Source organism: Nycticebus coucang, chromosome 4 (genome assembly GCF_027406575.1).
Source record: "Nycticebus coucang isolate mNycCou1 chromosome 4, mNycCou1.pri, whole genome shotgun sequence".
Lineage (NCBI taxonomy): Eukaryota > Metazoa > Chordata > Mammalia > Primates > Lorisidae > Nycticebus > Nycticebus coucang.
The window spans coordinates 111471410-111490902 of NC_069783.1; the positions used below are offsets into that span (position 1 = coordinate 111471410).

Consider the following 19493-nt stretch of genomic DNA (forward strand, 5'->3'; position numbering starts at 1 on the left):
AATTTGGTGCTGAATTTCTTAGTTTGGTATTGGGTGAGCTGTGATAGTCCCAGGCTGAACAAGGAAGGTTTCTGCCCGTGGCGGACTGTTGGGCTGCTTTCCAGCAAACTCCAGTCCACTGTTTGCACCAAGGAGGGGTGACTGCCAAACCCTTTGCCTCTTTCTGCAGCTCCCCAGGTAGCTCTGGGCCTGGGACCGGAGGTCAGGCTGGGGCAGACAGGGTGGGAAGTGGTTTAAATGTGCCCATCTCAGATTTAGCAAAACCCTTTGTCTCACTGCCTCTGGAGGCATAAGATGTTACCACCATTTTAGAGGTGAGCCACTGAAGCTCAGAAAGCTTTTGCAGTTGGTCTTGGACAAGGCTGGAGCTCACACACCATCTGTCCTAGGGCACCCCACTCAAGTATGACACTAGCGCATCCTCTGCTGGCTCCAAAAAGCACGATGTGCGCTCCATCATCGGCAGCCCTGGCCGGACCTTCCCACCCGTGCACCCACTGGACGTGATGGCTGACGCCCGGGCACTGGAACGCGTCTGCTACGAAGAGAGCCTAAAGAGCCGGTCGGGGGCTGCCAGCACCTCTGGGGCCTCCATCGCGCGTGGGGCCCCAGTCATCGTGCCTGAGCTGGGCAAGCCACGGCAGAGCCCCCTGGGCTACGAGGACCACGGGGCACCCTTCACGGGACATCTACCACGTGGCTCACCTGGGACCACACGGGAACCCACACCACGCCTGCAGGAGGGTGAGTGGGCCGGGGTAGGCACCCTTCTGGGGAAGCTGCCTTGCTATCATCCTGACACTTCCCAGACCTGTTCACCCGACTCCCCTGTGTCCTCTACCTTGTCCTGCTTAATCTGCTCTGCAAACATTTTGTAAAAAATATAAATTGAATTATTCCACGTGACTCTTTTTACCCTTCTAGCAACTAAGTGCTGCCCTTAGAGAAAAACCCAACTTCTTCACCATGGCCTGGGCTCCCTGCAGGCCGGCCCTGTCCGCCTTCCCCCTCCTCCCTGGTCTCAGACACACAGGCCTCCTTTTTGCTCCTCCTCAGCCACACTCAGCTTGTTCCTCACTCGGGACCTTTTGTCCTCTCTGCCTTTTACTTTAAGTTACGTGAAAACCAGACCTGACCTTAACTGGTTTCCTTCCATCCTTCAGGTTTCTGTTCAAATGTCACAGAGGTTCTTAGAACCAACCTCCCCCTCCAACTTTCAAAATTTCCTTCAGAGCATTTTCACTCTGAAATTCCTATCTTTTTAAACTAGTTTATCATCTGTCTAGCTCCATGGGGGCCAGGGTTTTTGTCTGCTTTATTTGCTGGGATAACCCCAGCTCTCCTAGCCATAAGTATTTTTTGATTGAATATATGAATGAATGAATGAACTGATGAATACGTGAAAGAATGGATGAATTTTGGAAAACAAAAAGCAAGTGAATGAGTCAATGAAAGAGAAAATGAACTAAGAGGCAAGTGAGGAATTGATTGAATGAAGAATCCCGGGACCCTCCCTTAAATGGCTCTTTGTAAACACCAGCCTCAGCAGCCCTTCAAGCTAGGACAGAGGCTTGATGCCATGCCACCTGGCCTGTCCCCACAGGCAGTCTCTCATCCAGCAAGTCATCCCAGGATCGAAAGTTGACATCAACACCCCGGGAGATCGCCAAATCCCCGCATAGCGCCGTGCCTGAGCACCACCCACACCCCATCTCTCCCTACGAGCACCTGATACGGGGTGTGAGTGGCGTCGACTTGTACCGTGGCCACATCCCACTGGCCTTTGACCCCACCTCCATCCCCCGTGGGATCCCTCTGGATGCAGGTGATTGCCTTGGACCCACACAGAACCCTGCTGGAATGGGGAAGCCATATGTGGGGCCAACCCACAGACCACTGAGGCATCAGCAACTAGGTTCCCCTGGACAGGGAGACCCAACAGTGTAATCACTACCAGTTTAAGTTTACAGTAGAATTTCTCTTGGTATTTTAAGGGACATTCTGGGTTAAACGTTTTTAGTGGTTTTCTCTTCCTGCGGGACTCATCAGTGCCTTTAAAATCTCAAATGTATCAAATGAGGGCTTGAGTGCATTTCCCAAATGGACACAATCAAAAATCTTCCTTTTAAAAGGATGCATCCCTTTGGTGTGTTAGTGATCTGCATTTGTATTTGGATATCCTGTGTTTGGGAGAACCTTCATGCAAAAAGCATCTTCAGTAGGAGGCACACCCCTGTGTCTTGGGAGCAAATGTTTTCCTATTTCAAGCCCTTGATTCTGTTTTGTAGAGAATGCTCTGGAGAGCCTTCATGTTAGAGGGAGAAACTATCAGGTCAGAAGCAGGGATGCTCTCTGGCCAGTGTATGGGCCGGCCTCACACCTGTTGCCTCTTCCCAGCAGCTGCTGCCTATTATCTGCCCCGGCACCTGGCTCCCAACCCCACCTACCCACACCTGTACCCACCTTACCTCATCCGCGGCTACCCTGACACGGCGGCTCTGGAGAACCGCCAGACCATCATCAACGACTACATCACCTCACAGCAGATGCACCACAACGCGGCCACTGCCATGGCCCAGCGAGCCGACATGCTGAGGGGCCTCTCACCCCGCGAGTCCTCACTGGCCCTCAATTATGCTGCCGGCCCTCGAGGTGAGTGGAGCAGGGGTACTTCTGGGCAAGTGGTGAGGTCACCTCCACTGAGTCCTTGCTCAGAGGGCCAAACTTGGTCACCTGGGTTTGTGTGAGCACACAGAGACCGGGATGGGGTTGGGTGGTCATGCATGCTGTGGGTACCAGTTGGCGTATGGTAATTGGGTGCACAGTGTATGCCTCCCAACGAGTAGGATACTCTTGGAGTTCAGTGTCCTTCAAACTGAGGCTGTCTGAACTTTTGGTCCCTTTGACTTTATGAACAGCCTGTGGTTGCTTTGCATGTGCATATTCAAGGGTCATCCTCTGAAAACACTTCCTCCTGGAATGATCAAGTATGAGTTAAAGAGTGCAGGGGGAAAAGCCAAAGTCATACTATGTATTTCTAATGGTTAGGATTGAATACATTCCCTGAATAGCCTTCCCTAGGGAATGCTTCTAGAGCTCTCAGAGACAGAGAGAGCAAAGAAGGCCTACAAAGGTGGCCATGGGTGCCAGCCATAGGCAAGTCCCCTTCCTAGGGGACTGACTGTGAGGACCTGAGTAGTCAAAGTGGGTATTGAAGCTGAGCAAGGAGCACCTGCTATTGGCTCACAGGTTCTAGGAGAACAGGTTGTGCTCCCCGGGAGCACTGCAGCAGCCTGGCTCCTCTCCTCGCCAGTGGCTACAGCTCTGGCCAACCCCTACCTCCTCCCGCAGGCATCATCGATTTGTCCCAAGTGCCACATCTGCCCGTGCTGGTGCCACCAACGCCAGGCACCCCAGCCACTACCATGGACCGCCTCGCCTACCTCCCCACTGCACCCCAGCCTTTCAGCAGCCGCCCCAGCAGTTCCCCGCTCTCCCCAGGTAGAGTCACACCCCTTGTGCTGGGTGGAGACTTGGCCAAGCCCTTCCTGGCCCCTGGGGCTGAGTCTCTGGCCTTTGGCTTTCCCAGGAGGCCCCACTCACTTGTCAAAACCAACCACCACGTCCTCGTCTGAGAGGGAGCGTGAGCGGGAGAAGTCCATCCTCACATCCACCACGACGGTGGAGCACGCACCCATCTGGAGACCCGGTAGGGCACTAGAGACCTCCACCCCATGCCCTGGGGGTCCTCATGGGCCATATGAGGCCTGCCCCCTCTGACACCGCAGCCTGTCACCAGGTACAGAGCAGAGCAGCAGCGGCGGCGGGGGTGGGGGCAGCAGCCGCCCCTCCTCCCATTCCCATGCCCACCAGCACTCGCCCATCTCCCCTCGGACCCAGGATGCTCTCCAGCAGAGGCCCAGTGTGCTACACAACACGGGTGTGAAGGGCATCATCACCTCTGTGGAGCCCAGCACGCCCACGGTCCTGAGGTGGGCCAGGTTGGCACGGGGGAGGGGGTGGGCGGGTGGGTGGGTGGATGGAGGCGTGAGTAGATGAGCGGTGGGGGAGGGCCGAGTCGGTGAGAGGGTGGGCAATGGTGGACAGATGGAAGGTTGAGGGTGGAGCAGATCATGAGTGATTAGGTGGGTGGTCAGGTTAGAAGAATGGAGTAGATGAGTGGATAAAGGCTCAAGTGGACCGACGATGGGCTGGGTAGGTGGGAGGGTGGGTGGCTGGTTGGGAGATGGTCAGATTAGGTAAGTGGGTGGGTGGTGATCAAAGGTCGGGTACATGGAGACCCAGGTGGACTCCTGGAGGTTGGGCAGGTGAGAGGATGAGGGATGGGGAGGCTGAGCTAGGGCTGTGAGGAGAGACCCTTCCAGTCCTCCCTCAACATTTAGCAGGGTTGCAGGAGTCTTCAAACTTTTTAAACAGGGGGCTAGTTCACTGTCCCTCAGACCGTTGGAGGGCCGGACTATAGTTAAAAGAAAAAAAAAACTATGAACAAATTCCTATGCACCCTGCACATATCTTATTTTGAAGTAAAAAAACGAAATGGGAACAAATACAGTCACATCACCTCATGTGGCCCACAGGCTGTAGTTTTGAGTACCCCTGAGGGTGGAGATGGTGCATTTTCTGTTTGGGCAAAGTCTCAAGGTCACTAAGATGGGAGGGGCTCCCACAGCTGAGAGCTGTGGGCAGAGCTGCTTCACTGGGGCCAAGGTTTCCCTGCACCCCTTCCTGCCCCAGGCCTGTTTGGAGGCAACTTACTCTTTTAAAGTGAAGTTTCTTTTCATGAAAATATTCCCCCAATTGCCTCACTTAAATCACACCCCCATCACAATTTCAGTTCTGATAATGAGATTGTTTTCCATGAGAGTGGGCTTTGTCCTGCTGATTCTGTGCCCAGCAGGTGCATGAAGTGGGACCACCTGGCTTGTTAGCACAGCGCCACCAATGCTAGCGTGTCATGCCTGGAAGTCAGTTGTTTTCTCTGCACCACCAGCAGCCAGCTAGAAAACACAATGGAAAAAACAAGACTTTTCCCACTGGCCCATGAAGTTAAAGCCCTGGGAACAGTTAACAAGAGGGACAGCGGGGCACTAACTGCCCACCCTAGTACGCCTGTGTCCTCTCGGGCCCCAGCTCACTCATATGTACTTCCTCAGAGAGATCCTGCTGAGCACCCTCCCTCAGTTAGCTCACTCTTCTCTCTTCTAACTCTGATTCATGGCCTTCGAGCAATTACCACACCCTGATGGGGGCTTTGCTATATCTGTCACATTTGTGATCTATGATTTGTTTTGTTGACTGCGATAGTCCCAGAGTCTAGTACAGAGCTTGGCACCTATTAGGCTCAAGAAAAAATTTCGGAATGATACAATGAATGAATGAATGAATAGGGCAGATAAAACCAAGCTGCATAAAGCCTTGCAGGTCAGTCAGGATGGCTGATTTATTCTGGGAGCAGTAGGGAATGTGGAGGTTATTCCAGGACAATGGGGACTCACTGAGGGTGCTAAAGTGACAGAGTAGCTCCTGCAGCTGCTTAAGCTCCTTCTCTCTTCCCCCAGGTCCACTTCCACCTCCTCACCTGTTCGCCCAGCTGCCACATTCCCACCTGCCACCCACTGCCCACTGGGCAGCACCCTGGATGGGGCCTACTCCACCCTCATGGAGCCCGTCTTGCTGCCCAAGGAGGCTCCTCGGGTTGCCCGGCCGGAGCGGCCCCGTGCGGACACTGGCCACGCCTTCCTCACCAAGCCCCCAGCCCGCTCTGGGTTGGAGCCTGCCTCATCCCCCAGCAAGGGCTCTGAGCCCCGGCCCCTTGCACCCCCTGGGTCCAGCCACTCGGCCATCACCCGCACCCCAGCGAAGAGCCTCGCACCCCGCCACGCCAGCCCGGACCAGCCAGCGCCGCCCGCCTCGGCCTCGGAGCCACACCGGGAAAAGACTCAAAGTAAACCCTTTTCCATCCAGGAACTGGAGCTCCGTTCTCTGGGTAAGACCACCCTGACAGCAGCCACCTTCATAGACGCGATAATCATGCGTCAAATTGCTCACGATAAAGGGGCGCGAGAAGGCGGCTCGCTGGCCAACGGCTCCCCTCGAGATGGTAAGACCCCCGGCCCGCCGCCTGCCCACCCCATCTGTGGCCTAAAGATATTTTCAGATCTCTGCTTTTTATTTTTCCCCCCCCATTTTTTGTTGGTTTTGGTATTTCATTTGGAAACCCGTCTCCGTCGATTTGCACGCCCTGGTGACCCCTCAAGCCACAGCCCACGCCCTCTGATGGGCAGCTCGTCATTTGCACATCGTTTATCATGATTTTCTTTTTCTTTTTTCCTTCCTGGTAGTTTTTTTTTTTTTTTGGATTTTCGCCTTTTTTCCTTTAATGAATGGATCTGTGATTTTGACTTGATTGCGCCGCCCATTACCCCCTTTGCGCCTGTGTTTGGGGAGCTGGGAATGGGGCTATGGAGGGCTCAGGCTGTGGGCTTCTGCCGCCACTGTGTGGGGACACGGTCTGATATCCAGGTAGGCAGCATCCCACCCTCATTATCGTCCTGAGGGAGCCTTGGAATGCCCCAGCCCTGTGTCCCCAGAATAGAGGGGAGCCTTCTGTGCCCATTCCCACTATGGCCCCAGCTTGCATCTCCTCTTTATGAGGTCAGGGATTGCCGAGCTATGACCTCGGTCAGGCTCCTGGGGCCTCGGGTCACTCCCAGCCATAAGCTTCCAGTCCTCACTCACCCCATACCCTTCTGCAGAAACTGCCCCCCCTCAGTCCCCACCACTCCAGGTCCATCACTGTCCCTGTTCCTCTCTGTCTTCTCAGCATCTGGCTCCTGTTTTCCCTCAGTCTGTCTCTCTCTGTGTCTGTCTGGGTCTTGATCTCTGCTCTTTTCTCTACCTCTTTTGACTTCCCACTCTCTCCAGGGGCCCAAACCCAGCCCCCAGTTTGTGTTACACTGATCCCATGGGGACCCAGCCAACTTGGAGGGAGGTGGGAGGCAGCCCTATCCCTGGGACCTGGAACCGGGTCATGGCCTCTGACTCTGCCCCGCCCATTGCAGGTTACCATGGCAGCAGCTACAGCCCCGAAGGGGTGGAGCCGGTCAGCCCTGTGAGCTCGCCCAGCCTGACCCATGACAAGGGGCTCCCCAAGCACCTTGAGGAGCTTGACAAGAGCCACCTGGAGGGGGAGCTACGGCCCAAGCAACCAGGTACTGCCTTGCCCACCCTGCCATCACTCCTGTGCTCGCCACAGCCCTGTGGGATAAGGACAGTTGTCACCTGACGTTCAGATGGGGAAGCAGAGGTGCCCAGGGGTGAGGGACTGGCCTAGTCACTTGACTTTGAAGGGGCAGAGCTAGGTCTTAAGGATGGCAGCCCAGCCCCCTGACCGGCTCTATTCTGCCCACAGGCCCCGTGAAGCTTGGTGGTGAGGCCACTCACCTCCCGAACCTGCGGACACTGCCCGAGAGCCAGCCCTCATCCAGCCCACTGCTGCAGACCACCCCGGGGGTCAAAGGTCACCAGCGGGTGGTCACCTTGGCTCAGCACATCAGTGTAACTACCCACTCTCTACCTTTTCCTTGTCACCCTTGCACCTGGGTGGGGATAGGCCCTAGGAAGGCAGGGGTGTTCATAGCCCTAGTCCTGATGGGGTGGCCGCAAGTGGATATAACCCAGAGTGTCCAGCTCCCTTTGACTACTGGTAGAGTCCACAGGTGTACACGTGACCCACATCTTCAAGAGGGCTGGGGGGTGGCGCCTGTGGCTCAATGTGTAGGGTGCCGGACCCATATGCCGAGGGTGGCAGGTTCAAACCCAGCCCCGGCTGAACTGCAACCAAAAAATAGCTGGGCGTTGTGGCGGGCGCCTGTAATCCCAGCTGCTCGGGAGGCTGAGGCAGGAGAATCGCGGAAGCCCAAGAGCTAGAGGTTGCTGTGAGTCCTGTGACATCACGGCACTCTACTAAAGGCGGTAAAGTGAGACTCTTGTCTCTACAAAAAATAAAAATTAAAAAAAAGAGGGCTGGGACATTAATAGGGTCTAACGGTCTTTAAAGTGTACTGGCTGGTCACATTACATAGGGTCTTGGAGGCCCACAAGTGTGTGGGCAGGTCCAGAGTCACCCAGGAAGCCCAGAACAGAGCCAGGGTTCTGCTGCAAAGCTCAGTCTAGAAGGTTCAGGCAAGGTGGCTGCCACCTGATCCTGCACCTGCCTTGCCCACAGGAGGTCATCACGCAGGACTACACACGGCACCACCCTCAGCAGCTGCCCGCACCCCTGCCCGCCCCCCTCTACTCCTTCCCTGGGGCCAGCTGCCCTGTCCTAGACCTCCGCCGGCCACCCAGTGAGCTTTACCTCCCACCCCCGGACCATGGTGCCCCGGCCCGCGGCTCACCCCACAGCGAAGGGGGCAAGAGGTGAGTGAGGACAGGTGCCTCTCACCTGTCAATGGGGAAGGCTGTCATCACACATCTGCCTCAGCCAGGAGCTGGGCAACATGCAAGGCCAGCCTGGTGCCACCATGTAGAAGAGAAACTGAAGCTCAGAAGGATAGGGACCTTTGCCCAAAGTCACAGTGAGTGGATTTGGGGCACCAATATGAACACCTACACATATAACTCATTGAGTTCTCATAGCCAGGGAGGGTAGGCAGCATTGTCCCCATTTCACAGATAAAGAAACTGAGGCCTATATATAGGGACATAACCAGTCAGTGGCAGAGCTGGGATTCAAACCAGAGCTGTATGTTTGGAGAGCAGGCTTTCAACACATGCTGACATACGTATGTGTTGTGCACGCACAAACACACATGTATACTCACACCCCTGGTTAGCCCTGGGACCTTTGCGGGTGGGAGGGGTGGAGCACCCTGAGCACTAGAGTGGAGGCGGCTTCATAGCAGGGGGGCCTCATGAGTGAGGTGTGGATGTAGGAAGACAGTGTGATATCTTTGGGGGACAGGGGTACCTGGCACATGGGTGTGGCTAGGATTCTGAAAGACTTTTAAAAAGAATATGTGGCAGAGACTGCTTCTGGTCTGAAATGCCTAACATACTTGTGATGTGTTTGTGTGCAGACAAAGCATGCCAAGCCCTGGTTGGAGTGGAGCCAGGCTGGGTTTGGGGCGTCCTCTCGAGAGGGAGCCTCTGACCACAGGCAGGTCTCTCTTTCCATCCAGGTCTCCAGAGCCGAGCAAGACGTCGGTCCTGGGTGGGGGTGAGGATGGGATTGAGCCTGTGTCCCCACCAGAGGGCATGACAGAGCCAGGGCATGCCCGGAGTGCCGTGTACCCGCTGCTATACCGGGACGGGGAGCCCACAGAGCCCAGGTACTCACCTAGCACATGTGCCCTGCCCTGGGGGGCTCTGGCCTGGGCTTCTTGCCCACCCTGGGCCTGGATCCACTGTTGTGCAGTCTGGGGGCTAAATTGGGTAATCTCAGACCTGCTGAGCAAAGCTCACAAGCTTGGGGGTAGGGGGTGAATGATGTATCCCCACCTCATTGGGGGGACCTCATTGGCAGCTTTCTGTGCCATAGCCTGGACCTCAGTGCAGGTCAGGCCCCTGCTGCTGTCACCTGTGAAAGATCTGAGAACTGATGAGTCAAAAACGAGGGACCAAACTGAGGGCGAGGACTGAGGTGGAGGCAGGCAAAGGAGCTGCCTGCTGGTCTGCGGTGGGGTGGGTTGGGGAGAGCCTGATCTGAACCTACTTTCGCTTCCCAAGGCTTTTGAGAGGTCAGGCTGGAGCAGGTACTTAGGGGTGGTCCACAGTTGAGGTCTCCTAAGACCTCTTAGTCCAGGATGGGTGAACTATGGCAGGAGAGGCAGGCCTGGGCAGGGGAAGCTCAGGTGATGAGGTCCCCATTGTCAAAGGCATGCAAGTGCAGCACCAAGTGAGCTGACCTGGGGGTCTGGTCCCTGCAGCAGGATGGGCTCCAAGTCTCCAGGCAACACCAGCCAGCCGCCAGCCTTCTTCAGCAAGCTAACAGAGAGCAACTCTGCCATGGTCAAGTCTAAGAAGCAGGAGATCAACAAGAAGCTCAACACCCACAATCGGAATGAGCCTGAATACAGTAAGGGGCTGGCCGACTCCCCAGGGAAGCCCAGGGCTCCTCGTGGGCATGTGGTCTGCCTTGGGGGCTGGGGCTCCTGGCAGCAGAAGTAGACCTGCTGGCCCTGGCCCTTCACCCCATGTTTAAGGAACCCTGGGACCATCTCTTAATTCGCTAATCTTTCTGGCAGAGACTGGCACCTAGAATAGCACTTAGCATACAGTAGGCACCCAGTTAATATTCACATGAGTACTAGGGACCATGGACTGGGTCCCCTCTATGAGGCCCAGGCACCTCCCTTCAGCAGCGCCCATCGCCTGTGTAGTTTTGCTCCTGTCTATGTGGTTGCTGAATGTGAATCTGCAGCTCACTGGAAGCAGGAGCAGGTGGGCAACTGGATGGAGAATCTGTCCCAGTCCTTGGCCTTGAGAAGTCTCATCCACAAGAGGAGTTTAGGCAGATCATGGGGATGTCTCCCTTCTGGGCCTTGTAGCAACCTTGCCAGTAGTCATCGGCCCAGGCTGGTGACTCCAGAGCCTCGCTAAGTGTGGCCCACAGGCAGCATCACCCCCCACCCTCTCACAGGGCACTGATTAGATACACAGAACCTCAGGCCCTGCTCAGAACTACTGCATCCAAATATGTCATGAACAAGATTCTCCAGGTGACACAGGTGCACCTAGCCTAGACCACCCTCAAGGGGTAGGTGGTTTCCCAGGACCTGGGGCTTGTTGGCCTCACCCACCTTGTCACCCCCCTTTCCAGATATTGGCCAGCCTGGAACTGAGATCTTCAACATGCCTGCCATCACCGGAGCAGGTAACCATCCAGCTTGGGGTCCACGGCTACCTGGGCCCCACCCGCCCTCCTCACTCCTGCCCCAACCATTTGGTTGGGAACAAAGCAGTCTGGTCACAACTCACCCTGCCAGAGGATCCGGAGTCACACAGGCAGGGAAGCATTGTTATTTGAAGGAACCCTTGCCGGGCAAGAGGTCTCCAGCTGGAATTAAAGTCCCTCTGTGCAGCATCAGGTGCTGGTTTGCTGGTGACTCGGGTAGAGATGCACGGTCTGGCTGGGGAGCCAGCCTGAGCTTGGGCACACAAGCCTCAGAGCCCACCTGGCTTTTTTTTTTCAGCCAGAACATCCTTTTTACTTGAAAATTCCAGCCTGGTAGCTGTGGGCCCTTTTATTTTCCAAATCAAATGCAGATGGATGGCAGCAAGGGGTATGAAATCGGCGTGCACTTTTAATCTGAAACTTAAGACTTACATGATAGTTTGGACTTAAGAGGCCTCTCGGAGGGGCCCCGGTGTCTATTTCTGCTGCCTCTGTTGGAGTGGGATTTGGGAGAAGTGCCTTGGTGAGTCTTGATGAAGTAACTGACCAGAGCAGACTCAGAGTGATGCTCCCCATGGAGGCCCAGCTCAGTAGGGCTGAGGAGCCAGGGTGTCTGCAGGGTCTCTTGCCTCTGTGCGTGTGCCCAGTGACTCTGATCCTTCAGAGAAGCCTGAGGGGGCTGGCAAGGCATACTGATCTTTCTAGGGAATGTTCCAGGGCCTTGAGCCCTGGGACTGTGGGGGGCAGAGAGAGGACAGTCATTTGGGTACTATCAAGAGACTCAGGGCCTCAGATGACGGTCCGATGAGGGACCAGCCATCTGCCTAGAGACTGGACACTGAAGCTTTGCTGAGCCTCAGGCAATGGGAAGAAGAAGATAGCTTGGTCAAAACAAGATGGTTAGAAATTAGTGTTTCCAGAATGACCCAAATCTTGACCCAGGTGCTACACCTGTAGTTGTCCACGTGTGTAGAAATCAGTAGAGTGGTATAGGGATGATTTATGTGAATATCCAAGTCATATTTGGTTTGGTTTATTTTTAAAGCAATTTAGTCTACCAAAAACAAAACAAAACAAAAAAAACATTCAACTTTCCAAGCCCTGGTCTTTACTGCTTAGTCCAGGTCAGACTTTGCCTTTATGCATAGTACATCGTGATGGTCACATCCAAGCCAACTCCCATCAGGTCATGGACTCAATGACCTTGGTACAAGGCTCAGTAGTGCTGCTATGATTTCAGCACTCCCTTAGGCTGGAAGTCTTTCTCTTGATAAATGCAGCTGGGACTTTTTAAGTGGCAAGGAAAGGTATCCCAAGACACAGTGGAAAAATGTATAGTGATCATCCTTGGCCAAAAACATTTTTGAAACCAAAAGAGAGAAAGGAAGACGCAGGCAGCCATCAGACTGGCTGCATCACTCCCAACTCCATGCTGGTCTGGTTTCCAAATAAGCCAGTGGTCAGAGCAACGCATGACTTGACCATTTCATATTCATACAATTTGCTCAGAGCAGAAGTTTTAAATGTGACAGCCTTGCCCAGTGGCAGGGTGGGATAGAATTTACTGGGAGTTTTTTGAAAGCAAAGTCTGCTTTCCCAAAAATGATGAAAAGACACGCCTGCCATGGTGAGCTGGGCTTGCAAAAGTTCCCCCAGTGTGATACATGTCAAAAAAGAAAGTCTGGTAAACAGAAAAAGAGGCTTCACAGGATTGCACAGCAGGAGTCTGGAAGCATCAGCTTGGGGCCAGTTTGATGGTTTGACCACATTGTCCTTGGGGGTGGCAGGGCTGGCTGGGGCCGGGCCAGGGGGTCACATGATTGTCTCTACCTCCGTCCTGTCCCTTGCACGCACATAACTGCATGGCTACGACCCCTCACCGTCCGTCTCTGCACGTCTTTCTCCGCCTGGCTCTGGGGTATGCCCAGCGTGGGGGCAGGCCAGGTGCCACACAGCTCAGGTGCCACGCAGCCCAGCCCTGGTGATCACCATCTCTCTCTCTCTCTCTGAATCCCTTCCCCAGGCCCCTGCCAGCTCCCAGCTCTGGCTTGTCCCAATTACCCAGCAACCCCGTCTCCAAACAGGATACCCCACTGCTTCCTACCCCTGTCCTCCTCTTACAGCCACTTGAAATTTTTAAAAAAATTATACAGCCCTGGCTGAGATTAGAGGTGCCAAGTAGGCATCACAACTCCCCAGACCCACCTCCCTGGCAGTGCCCAAGAGCTTCCCGGTTCCCACGTTAGAAGGAAGCAGCCTCCCCACATCACCCCTCAGCAGGAACCAGAAGGTGGGAGGGACAGGGAAGTAAACATGTTGCTTTGCTGAAATGTGCTCACTGTGTATCTTTCTCTTCTCGTCTCTCCCTCCTCTCTCTGTGGCCCCCTGGCTCCTGCCTCCCTGGCCCTTGTGTGTGTGTCTCTCTCTTCCCCCAGGCCTTATGACCTGTAGAAGCCAGGCGGTGCAGGAGCATGCCAGCACCAACATGGGGCTGGAGGCCATTATTAGAAAGGCACTCATGGGTAAATATGATCAGTGGGAAGAGCCCCCGCCGCTCAGCGCCAATGCTTTTAACCCTCTGAATGCCAGTGCCAGCCTGCCCGCTGCTATGCCCATAACTGCTGCTGACGGACGGAGTGACCACACGCTCACCTCGCCAGGTCTGCAGGCCTCCCCTGCCCCTGTCTGTCCCCTCCCGGTGTGATTAATTCTCCCTCCTGCGCGTTCCTCTGACAACCCCCCTCAAGCTTTGGAGCTTGTGACTTTTATTGTTGTGCCTGTTTGACCTCGTTCTGGAGTTTGCTAATTCAAAGCTGAGCTGACAACCTCCAAGTGTCCGCACCCCCTGTCCCAGCCCCAGTCTCCCCCACCCCCCGCCCACCAGGCCAAAGCGCTGCTGCTTCCCCTGTGAATGCTGACACTGCCACCCTGCCTGCCTCCCAGCCCATCCGTGTCTCCTGGGGGGACACCAGGCTGGAGTGCAGGCCCACCCATGCGACATGGATGGGGGCAGGGACAGTGGCCACCCCTGTGGGTTCTGCATCTGTGTGGTCCACTGTGTTTGTCCACAGCTGGCCCTTGGGCCTGGTGGGGAGGAGCCCAGGGTCTCTGTCAGCCCCAAGAATCAGGAGCCAGAGGGGCCAGCTCCCTGTCTGTCTGGGTCCTATCAGCAACCCCCCATTTCAGAGCAGGGGGCTGAGCAAAGCAATCCTGGACCCAGTTGTCCAGTTTGGACACTATAGCCAGAAATTAGAAGTTCCTGGGTCATTCATGGGGATCAGGAATGGTCTTGGGGGTCCTGGCACAGGGCTTCCAGGCTTCATGTTCAAGGTTGCAGCCCCTGGGTGCTGGGTGGCTTTCAGGGCACCCTGAGGGCATATTGCAAACAGTCAGCTGCCCTACTTGGGAGGCTGACCTCTGAGTTCTAGGCTCACAGCTGGGTCTGGCCATCTGGTCGACCTCCTTGGCTTCCTGGCAGGGACAGGCAGGTTCACATTCTTCCTCCATGGGGGTTCCTGTGGCACATCCGACCCTCACCCCACCCTTCACCCCTGCTGCGCCCTCGCAGAGTCAGTGCTGTCTTCAGAGTCCAATGTAGTCCCTTCATGCTCTGTTCCACTTTGTACCCCTACAGGTGGTGGTGGGAAGACCAAGGTCTCTGGCAGACCCAGCAGCCGAAAAGCCAAGTCCCCGGCCCCAGGCCTGGCGTCTGGGGACCGACCACCCTCCGTTTCTTCAGTGCACTCGGAGGGAGACTGCAACCGCCGGACACCACTCACCAACCGTGTGTGGGAGGACCGGCCCTCGTCTGCAGGTGGGCAGCAGGTGGCAGCAGGGCTGGGTGCAGGGCTGGGTGCCGAGTCACCTACCACCAAGATGCAGGCCAAACCTACTGTGTGCAGAGCTTAGAGGTGCTGCCCAGGGGCTTGGCCAGCCGGATCCTGACCAGACAGTCCAGACAGTTCATCAGGGGCATAGGCAGAGACAAGAATACTACTAGGACTGCCCAGAGAGGGCTTGGAAAGTGCCTAGAGGCCAGCATGCAGAGGGCTGCATACAGGTTCCCGAGGGGACAGGGAGAAACACCAAGGAGTCTACTACAATCCAGGCCAAAGGCGGCAGGCCTGTAATGAGTGTGGAAGTGGCAGCAGTAGAAAGATGCAGTTCTGGAAAGTTATCAGTTAGAAGGGGCTGGGACAGCTTTGGGGTAAAAAGGCTGAGAACCTAGTTCCTATGTGGTGATAGGTGGCTGGCAGTGGCCGCCCTGCTCACAAAGGCCTCCTGGGCCTCTCCCCATCTCTCCTGCAGGTTCCACGCCATTCCCCTACAACCCCTTGATCATGCGGCTGCAAGCAGGCGTCATGGCCTCCCCACCCCCGCCAGGCCTCCCCTCGGGCAGTGGGCCTCTCGCCGGCCCCCACCACGCCTGGGACGAGGAGCCCAAGCCACTGCTCTGCTCACAGTATGAGACGCTCTCAGATAGCGAGTGACTCAGAATGGTGTGGGGGGTGGTGCCAGGTCCCAGCAAGTGGCAGGAGCAGCCTGGGGTGGAGTGGGGCAGCTGCCAACTCCCCCCACCGAGAAAGGAGCCCCTGAGTCTGCCTGTGCATCCATCCGTCCGTCCATCCAGAGCCGGCATCCTTGCCTGTCTAAAGCCTTAACTAAGACTCCCACCCCGGGCTGGCCCTGTGCAGTGACCTTACTCAGGGGATGTTTACCTGGTGCTCGGGAGGGGAGGGGAAGGGAGGGACTGGGGAGGGGGTGTGGCAGGCGTGTGGTAGCCACACGCAGGCAGCCAGGACGGCTAGGGACCCAAAGCAGGATGACCACGCACCTCCATGCCACTGCTTCCCCCTTAATGCATTTGGAACCAAAGTCTAAACTGAGCTAGCAGCCCGCGCACCCTCCCTCCGCCTCCCATCCCGCTTAGCGCTCTGGACAGATGGACACAGGGCCTGTCCAGCCCCCAGCGCGCTTGTTCCGGTCCCCACAGGCTGCTCCAGCCATCAAGATTGCTGGAAACCAAGTCAGGCCAGGTAGGCGGACTAAAGGGCCAGGTGCAGCCTGGGGCGAGTGGATGCTCCGAGGAACTGGACTGTTTTTTCACACATCGTTGCCGCAGCGGTGGGAAGGAAAGGCAGATGTAAATGATGTATTGGTTTACAGGGTATATTTTTGATACCTTCAATGAATTAATTCAGATGTTTTACGCGAGGAAGGACTTAACCCAGTATTATTGCTGCTGTGCTTTCGATCTCCGCTTACCGTTCGAGGCGTGTGCAGGCTGACGGTCACCCCATCGTCTGCAGGACCAAGGGGGCAGGAGCCACCAGCTCATGAGCCCCTCTGTGTCTTCCCTCCCTCCCTCCCTTGGGCAGAATGAATTTGATGCATATTCTGTGGCCGCCATCTGCGCAAGGCTGTGGTGTTGTCATTTACACACGTCGTTCTAATTAAAAAGCGAATTATACTTAAGTTACCGAGGTTTCTTCTCTACCTCAGACTGGGCAAGCAGGAGAGCAGGCAGCTACGGGCATAGGAGAATGATGGGAATATAACCCCAGAGGGCCCAGGCTATATCTCCCCAACTCACCAGACTCGTCCCTTTTACCAGCAAATATTTACAGTCCTGGTAAGGATGGCACAGTGAGGGTATCCAACAGACACACCCATGATGAGACCATGGTAAGGGTGTTGAGAATTCACACCTATAGTGAGCATATCGGACATTCGTACCCATGGTGCCCAAATGTCCACTTGTTCCTAGCTGTGAGATACTTTTTATGTCATTCCTGCCCACTGAGATTACATTAAGGAACAATATAATCTTTGCTCTCATAGCTGCTTTGATTACAAGGCAGGAGAGGGGCCAACTCCTGCCAGCCTGGGCAGGAAAGCTGCCCACCTACCTTTTGCACTCTTAGGCCTGCTGCGTCCCTTCTGAGACAGAGTGGAGCCTCAGAAAGGCCACAGTTCTTTGCCGTGAACCCCAGGTGCTTCACCCTACCCCTTGGTGGCAGCAGCCTGGTCTCAGCCTCACTATCCTACTCTTCCCTCTGCAGCCAAAGCAGAGCCACTGCCCCTCCCACCCATGACCAACTGCCACCCCATGTCACAGTCACCTATGAAGTACCAGCCTCCAAGCCAAATCAGGGAGAGCATCAGAGAGACCTCATTGGTCCCCTAGGTGTTGGCGGCTCGAGACAGGTGCTCTGGTACACCAGCAGCTAAGGGGCTGCTGGGGTCCATCAGTGTGCCCCACCTGCTGCCCCAGAGGAAGGAAGGCTGCCCTTGGCCTGGAGCTTCCTTACCTGGTCTGAGCTGGCCTGAAAGCCCCGTTTACCCTTAGATGTTAGGACCTTCACCTTTGGCAGGGCTGTGAGGTGAGGCCTGTCCCAAAGGCATTTCTGGAGCCATTGTGGAGTGAGGGACACAATCCTGTGGCCCACTCTGCCCCAAGACCAGCTGGACTTGTAGGCAATCAGTGGACAGTCCTCCCACTGGGTCAGCACCTGGGACCTTTGGGTCCTCTGAGGAGCAGAGGAGGTGTGTTCTTGTCCCCTCCGAGGCCTTTGGCTGAGAGGGTGAGTCCCACTAGACGGTCTGCACAGCAGGGTGTTCTTTTTGCTCTTCTTCCTCCAGAGATGTTTCAAAGCCATACCAAGCCCAGAGACCTTGGGTTTCTAGACTCCATCCTCTCCCTGACCCCATCCTTCAGCCTCCAGGCCCAGTAGCCCAGGGTGCTGTCCTCTTGACCCACCCAGAAACAGCCCCAGATTTCCTAGAGGCTGGGAGCAGGGCCATCGTGCCTGGCCAAAGGGACACCTTGACCACACTGGGAACCAGCCTTGAGGGCTGAGGCAGGGGTCTGACTTCAGCCTCACCTTCAGCACTGGGGAGGCTGACCCCATGGGATTTGGGCAGGTGGCATTTTCATTCTCAGGAAACTCATCTGGCCTCACTGGCACTTGAGGTCACCCTGAGTGACTGTGCTTTGGTGCACAGAGAGCTTGGCTTTTGGACTTGGGTTCTATGTGACCCTGGGGCTGCTACAGTCCATGTGGTGACCCCATGCATGACAGGTTCCAGGCCCAGCGCCCAGATGTAGTTCTGAGGCCTGTAGGCAGATGGCAGTGTGGGGCTGGCAGTGTGGGGCTGGCCCCTGTCCTGGGCCGGGCCTCTTTCCACCTAGGACACAAACCTGCCCCCACCCAGAATCAGGAATGGGTCAGGTTTGTTGGCCATGCCAGCTGCCCACTTGTGGTGGTGCCACCCGGGATACCTAGCACCTATCTCAGCTGTGGTCAGACCAGAATTACAAGGGGATGGAGCACAAATGTCAGCCCACATGGTCATCTCTGCCAGCCCCTGTCTCTGTGCATTAGAGATAGCACTGTTTGATACCTCTGCATGTCTTCTGGGAGTGACCCAGACCCAACACAGGGGAGTGTTTGCAGGGTATAGGGAGAGACCATGGTTTCCTGCTGCCCTCGGAGGGTCTGCTCTGTCTCCTAGCTAGTCCTCAACCCCCAAAGACTTCATCCATCCCAATCTTATTTGGCCTTCTCACTGTTCCATATTTAAGATGGAGGCTTATGCTAATTCCCTGGTCTCCCTCAGCTCCCTGGAAAACTCCTACACATGCTTCAAAACCCAGCTGGGGCATTACTTCCTCTAAGAACTCAAGATCTCTCCTTTTTGAGGATCTGTTAACATGCTTAACAGGTCACAGCTCTTTTCTTTTCCGCTTCTCACCCTGCTTTTGACTCTAAACCTTCCTGCCAACTATGTTGAGCTGAACTGGAAAATGCTTTATAAAGGACAGTTGTTTGCAAATATCACCACGTCTTAAGACATTGAGAAGTTAGTTAAAATGCCAATCCCTGAGTCTACTCAGAGAATCTCATTCTCTAGGTCCAGGGAATCTGTGTTTTCAACAAGTAGCCTAGGTGTTTCTGATGTGGGTGGTTTGCAGCCCTCACTCTGATGGCAGGGTCAGTGCCCAAGGTTGGAGCTGTCCCTTCACCTGGAACCTGGCACCTCTCTTCTATCTGACCAGGAGATCTCCAGTGAGGGCACAGAAGGCTCCATAGGAGGCCTGGCCCACCAGCTACAGGGCAGGAATGGATGGACTTGTCCCCCAGACAACAGGGTTGGCTCAGGATAATCACTCCTGAGATGATGCAGATAACCTGGAGCAGTCAGGGTGGCTTCCTGGAGGCGACAGGTCTTGGGGAGGGGATAGGCTGAGAGGAACAAAAACTGCATGGACAAAGGTTAGGAGTGAGGCCCAGTCAGGGAAGCTGTGGAGCCCTCAATGGCTGGACCTAAGTCAGCAGGGGCCCAGGAGTTTCTGAGGTGAGCAGTTGCTCAGATCATTTGCTGGTTCTCTGAAAATTAGGGTAGCTTGAGCTTACAAGGTGCTGAATGGATCACGAGGGAGAAACAGGCCTGGGACACTCTTGTGAGGGCGCAGCATCATGTAAAGAGGACGGAGTGTGGAGCCAGCTGCTAGGCTCTGGCCAAGCCATTTGACCTGTCTGGGCCTGTTTTCTGTAGAATGGGGTGATGCTGC

General features: G+C 55.4%; 1 protein-coding gene across 31 annotated transcripts in view; it reads left to right on the forward strand.

The window, feature by feature from the left end:
• The window catches only part of NCOR2 (nuclear receptor corepressor 2), a 207399-nt gene extending 191009 nt beyond the window's left edge, over positions 1–16390 (forward strand). For 11 of the 31 annotated variants that reach the window (XM_053590060.1, XM_053590067.1, XM_053590064.1 and 8 more), the window contains 16 exons: positions 390–744; positions 1604–1825; positions 2398–2652; positions 3352–3501; positions 3590–3709; positions 3800–4001; positions 5580–6121; positions 7083–7232; positions 7433–7578; positions 8249–8442; positions 9204–9353; positions 9951–10099; positions 10844–10897; positions 13354–13578; positions 14553–14732; positions 15227–16390. In XM_053590060.1, the coding sequence (XP_053446035.1) occupies positions 390–744; positions 1604–1825; positions 2398–2652; positions 3352–3501; positions 3590–3709; positions 3800–4001; positions 5580–6121; positions 7083–7232; positions 7433–7578; positions 8249–8442; positions 9204–9353; positions 9951–10099; positions 10844–10897; positions 13354–13578; positions 14553–14732; positions 15227–15408 (3276 nt within the window). In that variant the 3' untranslated portion in view covers positions 15409–16390. The remainder of the gene's footprint in view (positions 1–389; positions 745–1603; positions 1826–2397; positions 2653–3351; positions 3502–3589; positions 3710–3799; positions 4002–5579; positions 6122–7082; positions 7233–7432; positions 7579–8248; positions 8443–9203; positions 9354–9950; positions 10100–10843; positions 10898–13353; positions 13579–14552; positions 14733–15226) is intronic. The other 20 variants (XM_053590079.1, XM_053590082.1, XM_053590091.1 and 17 more) reach the window with 15 other exon arrangements.
• The last annotated feature ends 3103 nt before the right edge of the window (positions 16391–19493 follow it).